The following is a 7523-nucleotide window of genomic DNA, read 5'->3' as shown; positions in this document are numbered from 1 at the left end:
TGATGTCTTCATACATGCATATTGAATATTAACACAATTTGCACATCCTAAAACTGAGGACACGGGATGTACCTCCTGTTTATTACTACATGCTTTACTACGTGCTAAGATATAGTACAGCTCTTTAACTAGGACAGACTGGTGGTACGTTACTACCACTGTTTTATATGTTGAGTAGAATTAAAAATGATGTGAGAAAATATATACACTATACATCGTAATGGTGTGACTATAAAATTTTTAAAAACCAAAACTTGCACAAATGCTCAGAGTAATTGATCGTTCATGTTACATAACAAGGCTACAAAAACCTAAAAAACAGGAACATGGGACATAAACTGTACACTGAAACACTGTGTAAATTCACAGATAATCCGGTTAAATCGCAAACAGAAAATGTGATAAAAGCTGAGTACAAAAACATGTTTGGGACATGCTGTAAAATTATGAGCTTAATTCTCGCAAGGTAATTATTTCTTCAGATAAGGCAGATGAAAAACAAGAACATTCAGTCTGCAGATGACAGGAAACAAGTAAATCATTGTCAGCGTAATCCGAAAAAAATAATTGTCTCCTTGCCAAAAGAATCAGTGGGCAGATTTTCTTCAGAAGTGGTGAAGATTTACTTTGACAAATATTAAACAAGATTCTCGAATTTAAAGATGTAGGGGAAAGGTCATGTAACTACACCACTTTGCAACTGATGTACAGCTCACGTAAAAGCTTTTTTTAATCACATATTGTGTTATGAACATCATTAGAAAATTCACACATCTTAAAGATTAGACCAGCTGCAATGAGATGCCATGTGTAGATTTTTAAATTTGATGAAGTGATGTTAAGATCACATCTGAAAACACTTAGCTGTTTGTTTGCACCTGCTAAAGCAGCAAAAGATAAAACTTGAATACAAAAATGTGAAAGTTTGTTTCATTTTAATGTTGGGTCCATAATGAAGAAGGGAAGTTCGATGTAATCGGCCAGCAGCAGTTACTGAAGCACCGTTTGTATTCTGTTTTTAAAATCCTTCTGGAACAGATCACAGCAGCATGAAAGAAAAGAAATGTTATCCTCACACAGAATCTGAATGTGAGAGAAAGTCAAAAACATCTGAGTGATGATTAACTGTGGTTCCTTCATTATCTTCCCCTGTTATGAAACCACAGCGACCACTGGGACAGAAACATGCGGCCTCCCACAAACACAAGCACAGCTCAGGTGATGACGATCCGAAGATTTGTACTCCATGTTCATCTGGATGTTTTTGCTTATGAAGAGAACTGAAGAAAACAACAGTCTGAAAAAATATTTTAAATATTTTATTTTAAATGTTAAAACTTTGCAAAAAAGGATCCTGAACTTGTACAATGTATCAGAATTATATATATATATATATATATATATATATATATATATATCTATATATATATATATTATATATATATATATATATATATATATATATAATATATATATATATATATATATTATATATATATATACGTTTCAATTGGTTTGGTGCTGCTCCTCAGTCGTGTCGTCTTAGTTTTTGAATCATTTGTTTATTGCTACTCTTCAGTACATTGCAGAGTTTATGTGTTTGTGACATTTTTTTGGGTATAATTGCGCTCTGGCTATTGATGACCGAAACCATTGAAAAATGAATCATAATCACAAATATATGTTCAAATGCATTTATTGCTGTCGTCTCATTTAAGAGATCCAAATTATAATAAACAGAACAAAACGTCACCAGTGTTGTATAAAAATAAATTAAAACATCAAATAACATGAACAGAAAACAGTTATCCCTTTAAATAGGAAACAGAGCCATAAAAAGGTCCATATACAATTACATGGTTATGAAACTATGACGGATTTCTGAAATAAGTTACCTTTAAATAGACATACACTGAGTAGGACAACATATTGCAATTGGTTTTAAATAGACAGTCCGACTACAACAGAATATGGATGGAAAATAAATATTTCTGGAGGAAATTAGCCATGCCTAAAAGTATCATCATTAGGTATTTCTTGCTCGGTAACAGAGAGGAAAACAACATAGAAACCTATTAAAAGAAGGATTGCTCATAAAGGTTACGAAATTAAAGTCTATTAAGAAATCTTTTTAAATTCCAACTAGCTTTTTTAATTTCATACCTTTATGATTGACAAAGCTGAAGAAAAAAATCCACGTTGTTTCCATTAAAAAACCGAACCTATGCTTTCTTCCTCATTACATCTGCTTCACCCTCTGCTGCAACAGCTCCAGCTGATGGCCCACTTCATTGGGCAGGTCATCATTCACCTGTGAGGTGAAATACTTTCTCACTTCCTCCACTTCCTTCTGCCAGAACTCATGTTCCAAGGAGAACAGCTCGCTGAGGTTCACCCTTCCCTCTAGGCCCTGGAGGTTCAGGGAACCGTTGCAGGGTAGGTAGCCCACCGCGGAAGGCATGGCGCCAGTATTGCCGTCCACTCGCCTGAACATCCAGTCCAAAACGCGGATGTTGTCGCCAAAGCCAGGCCAGAGGAAGCCAGCTTTGGGGCTCTTTCGGAACCAATTGACATGGAAGATCTTGGGCAGCTTGGCCCCAGGACGGTCGGCCATGCTCAGCCAGTGAGAGAGGTATTGGCCAAAGTTGTAGCCGAAGAACGGTCGCATGGCAAAGGGGTCATGCATGATTACCTTGCCTAGGGAAAGACAAAATAAGAGAGGCTGTGAGTATGTGTGGTTTTACTTCATTTCTATGGGGTTGCAGATTGTAAAATGTCCAAAAGACAAAAGGAGATCTTCTTAGTGTCACTGACCTTTGTGTTCAGCTGCTGCAGTGGCCTCTGACCTCATTGCTGCGCCAACAAATACTCCATGTTGCCAGTTGAAGGCTTCGTACACCAGAGGAACGCCTGTAGAGAATCAAGAGTTATGTTTACATCTTTGCTAATCTTCTCTTGCTTTGTGCTCCCAATTGACAAATATTGAATCTCTTTTGATTCAGTATTTGCTCACCTTCTGGTCTCCTGCCTCCAAAGATGATGGCTTCAATGGGGACTCCTTCTGGTGATTCCCACTGTGGGTCAATAATAGGACACTGACTTGCTGGGGTGCAAAAGCGAGAGTTGGGGTGAGCGCAGGGTTCTCCTATAGAGAGAAAGACAAGACAGTTATTTTATCTTTTGGCTTCACCCAGGTTACACAGTTTGTATTTTTATTAGATATCTAAGTAATTTATGAAATCTGTTCTCATCTTATTTTAACCCTGTGAGTTTCTTACCATCTTCTGAACTCCAGGGCTTGTTCTTCCATGAAGTGAGTGTGACTCCCTCAGGCAGTTCCTGCTCCATTCCCTCCCAGTATATGCCACCATCACTGGTTTCTGCCACATTAGTGAAGATGGTGTTCTTAACAATGGTCGCCATGGCGTTGGGGTTGGTTTTAGCTGATGTACCAGGTGCAACACCAAAGAATCCATTCTCAGGGTTGATTGCACGCAAGTTGCCTAAGAAGAGGAATAACATGTTAGTTTTGATAGTTGTTCATGATATTTTATGATATTTGTTTTCCACAGCTCATGGCCAGTGAAAGATTTCTTACCTTGTTCGTCAAACTTCATCCAGGCGATGTCGTCTCCGACACACTCAACCTTCCAGCCAGGCAATGTGGGGCAGAGCATGGCCAGGTTGGTTTTACCACAGGCACTAGGGAAGGCTGCTGCCATGTACTTCTTTTCTCCAGCGGGATTGGTGATGCCTAGGATCTGAACAAGAGAAACATTTAGTCTTCTTCAAAATTGAAAAATGCGTTGAAAATGGCTTTTTTGTGCCTGTTGCTTACCAGCATATGCTCAGCAAGCCAGCCCTCTTCCTTGGCGATGCGTGAGGCAATTCGTAGAGCGAAGCACTTCTTTCCCAAGAGAGAGTTTCCGCCGTAACCGCTGCCAAATGAGATGATTTGTCTGCGTTCTGGGATGTGGGCGACGAGGGTCTGCTCAGGGTTGCAGGGCCAGTTATTTACCAGGGGCTCTGAAAGGAAATGCAGAGCATTTTTAAATGATGCAAATTATTTTGGTTTGCAGGAACATTTGGAAAATGACAAAGTAGCATATTAATAGATGTTCGGCAAACTTTTTTTGGCGTACTTTTAAGTGGTAGAGGGCAGCCGACGGAGTGCAAACAGCGGACAAACTCGCCGTTTCCCAGTGCGTTGAGCACAGTCTTCCCCATTCGGGTCATCACCCTCATGCTGGCCACCACGTACGGGGAATCAGTCAGCTCGACGCCAATCTTAGAGAGGGGAGAACCGACAGGGCCCATGCTGAAGGGAACCACATACATGGTGCGACCTGAAGACAGAAAGGTAAAAGGATGGCTTACAGTTGCCTTTTCTTTCATTTACTTTTATCAACTCATTTAAAATCACACTGATTTAAAATCACCTTTCATGCAGCCAGGGAACCGTTGCGCCACGGCTTTGTCAAACTCCTCCGGGGACATCCAACGGCCCAGTTGGCTGGTTCCACCTCCCAGTGGTGTGGGCACCGTTTCCCTCTGCTCCAGAGTCACGATTACTGTCTTGCTCTCGACTCTAGCCACATCTCTTGGGTCTGTTCTAGCCAACCAGCTGTAAAATTAGAAATATAAGGGTTAAGAAAGACAAATTCACAGCAAACATGTCTTCTGTCTTGTTTTAGAAAATAAGAAGATAAAGCTACAAGTTTTACAGCTATTAAACTTCTTGCAAGTCATTTTCATCTGCAGATTTTTCAGCTGCTGGTAAACATTTCTAGTTAGCTGAACTAACCGGACTTTCTGGTTTGTCAGACTGCACGATATTTTCTAGGTATGTTGTCAATCAAAACAACTGCTGACGACTGAATGATGCAAACTGTCATCAACAACAACACAACCGAACAATTTACTGATTCCATTGATGGTTTGCTCCAAAAACAATTCAAGCTATAGTGATATGCAGACCAAAGAAATCTCAGACTAAAACTGTTAATCTCCTATTTCTTTGCAGCACTTTGCAACAAAAACCCTGCAAAGACAAATCCTTCACATGCTTCAGATCAACCTACCAGTTCTCATATTTGGTGAGCTTCTTGATCATCCCTTGTTCCTCCAGCTGAGTTAGAATGGCTCGGTTTTCCTGATCCGAGCCATCGCAGATGTGAAGGGACTCGGGTTGGCACAGGGTCACATTGGTCTCCACAAACTCTCTGACCGCCGGGCTGAGGGCACTGAGCTCACCCTGCAGGATCCTGAGACCGCTCTGGTTCTGGGACTGGATCTGAGGAGGCATGGTGAAGAAGTCTGAAGAAACAGCAAGTCGATAGACTGAGAGAGAGAAGATGAGAGGACGTCTGAAGTGAAGGGTGGGGAGAAAGTGGAAAAGTAAAATAAGAAGAAAAAGGTTGGGAGAAAGTTTGCAAATGGGAAAAAGATAAAATCATGAAGAGAAAAAGAGGTACAGAAGATAAAAGTTAGTTTTTTACACAAAAAACATAACAATTGTTCAGATTGTGGCATGTTACTGATGCCATCCAGTAACATCCAGTAACATCTCATTTTATGTCTCCCTCATCCTTCCATGCATACAAGACCTGCAAAAGAGTTTTGAAGTTACCTTCAATGATTTGTTGGGAGGAAGGAGTTGTTAGCTTGGCCTCATCAGCTGAAGCTTGTCGGTGACGGCTGTTCTCAGCTGAGTTTAGGACTCTTGGTCCGCTGTGTCTGCTCTGGAGAAAGTTTGCTCCTTTTATACCCTGGGATTTCCCCCCTGAGGGAGAGAGGGAGACGGGTGTGCCAGGAGGTGTGTGCATAACCTCGTTGTCCTGAAATTACAGCGTGTTACATGCCACTTAATAATTATTAACTAGCCACAGGACGTCATGTCATCTTCACAGAACCGGTTCTCCCCGGTGTCGAGACAAATGATAAAGTGTTCAAATCTCAGACTGAAGAGACGTAAGCTTTTTGCTAATCAAAGAAATTATAATCTGTGACGTCTTTAATTAATTGAGATGAGCTTGTTGGAATCGTACATATGCTGGCAACTTACTATTAGATGCAAAACAGAATTTCTGTTTTATAGCTAAAATTCCTTAAGAAAATGTTTTCTGTGTGATTCAAACACATTTTTTTCCTGTGAATTATTCTTTCTGCAGAGGCCAGTTCAACCAAAGATATTTAAAGATATTTAACATGAAATAACTTCCTTCATACTTGCTGCTGCAGCAAAAGATTTTGAACTTTGGCACATTAAGTGATGCAAGTTCAGGGTTCATTGTCGTGAGTCTGCAGTGTGACGTTAAGAACATTTTGGCTGGCCTCTTTTGTATTGGCTGACATCTGGGGGCTTGTTGAGTCAAAGGTTCAGTCAGGGGTTGGTGTGCGCATGCGTGCGCTGCAGGGAACGGAAGATAAAGAGGGATATAGTCGTTGTTTTAACAGAGGAGATGTTTGCGTTTGATTAACGTCATGTTCAGCAAAGATACAATACAGGGGAATGAAGACTGCAGAAACCTGGCTTGTTGATAGATCAGGGTTAAATGCTGCTAACAGTGAGCTGGTTGAGCTTTTATTGCTGTTTAGCCGTTTTCTTCCAATCTTTCAAAAATGTGTCGCCTTTACTGATGGCGACTACTAATCTAAAAATGTTGTCTAAGATTCCTGGCTGCTGTATTTATACTTCATACTTTTTCTACTTCTTGGTGCTGTTATGCTGAGAGAAACTCATAGTTTAACATGCTGATTACCAAAATGGCTCTAAATACTGTCTCACTTTGCCATAAACTTCTTGTAATGTCTACAGCTAGGAAGTACATCAACTTAAACTTGCAAACAGTGAATCTGGTATTGGAATAAGAGATTTCCAAGTTGTTTGGAAATGACCTCTTGACCTTTCTTGTGTGCGCAAAACACACAAGAAAGGTCTTCTCTTGAGATTTTTATTTTCCATTTAACCTTAAGAGTAAGACACCTGAAGACTGAAAAAAAGAACCAGCTAAATCTAATCTTTCAAGTAGTGGGTTAACTTTGCTGATGAATTATGCAATACGTTTGCCATTTTCTTCAGGATTAACTTTAAAATGGGGTTAAGTTAATGCCAAAAATCTACAGCGGCAGGAACAACATTCAGCATATTCAGTATAACTTCACAGGTTTCTAAAACTGATTACTGGGCAAAAAAGATGAATGGATTGAAAAAGAAAATGTGTCATAGAGGCACTTATGATTTCACAACACATTCTTTGAAGCTGTTTTATGAGCAGCTTTCTTCGCTGGGCAATAACTTCCAGGTAGATTATAAAACTAGGACAGTCTGCACATTTCAATCTTACCTTTTCATTTTTATGTTTAGCACTTCTTCATATACCTGATGCTAATTAAAGTCTACTGTATTTAAAGCTTTTATACAGGACAAATTTTGAGCTGACAATGACTTAAACTGTTCCAGTTTTTTCCCAGTGTGACAGAGCTGTCATGCAAGTTAATTAATTTTGGTTTTTTTCACAAAG

At 39.8% G+C, this 7523-nt stretch overlaps 1 protein-coding gene across 2 annotated transcripts; it reads right to left on the bottom strand.

The window, feature by feature from the left end:
* Positions 1–1680: 1680 nt before the first annotated feature.
* On the bottom strand, positions 1681–5735 carry pck1 (phosphoenolpyruvate carboxykinase 1 (soluble)). 2 transcript variants are annotated; one of them, XM_055050374.1, is made up of 10 exons: positions 5630–5735; positions 5082–5366; positions 4440–4624; positions 4143–4346; positions 3839–4026; positions 3599–3761; positions 3279–3503; positions 3014–3145; positions 2815–2910; positions 1681–2697 (listed from the first exon to the last, which is right to left on the bottom strand). In XM_055050374.1, the coding sequence occupies exons 2-10, from the start codon at positions 5303–5305 to the stop codon at positions 2240–2242; spliced, it is 1875 nt and encodes a 624-aa protein (XP_054906349.1). In that variant the 5' UTR covers positions 5306–5366; positions 5630–5735; the 3' UTR covers positions 1681–2239. The 2 variants fall into 2 exon arrangements, with proteins under 2 accessions (XP_054906349.1, XP_054906350.1); XM_055050375.1 differs by having other exon boundaries at positions 5082–5340; positions 5630–5726.
* Positions 5736–7523: the final 1788 nt, after the last annotated feature.

The sequence above is a fragment of the Poeciliopsis prolifica genome, unplaced genomic scaffold, assembly GCF_027474105.1.
Source record: "Poeciliopsis prolifica strain line A6 unplaced genomic scaffold, Auburn_PproV2 SCAFFOLD030, whole genome shotgun sequence".
In the NCBI taxonomy this organism is placed as follows: Eukaryota; Metazoa; Chordata; class Actinopteri; order Cyprinodontiformes; family Poeciliidae; genus Poeciliopsis; species Poeciliopsis prolifica.
The sequence above is the reverse complement of the archived record's forward strand: the minus strand, read 5'-3'. Positions and strand labels throughout refer to the sequence as shown.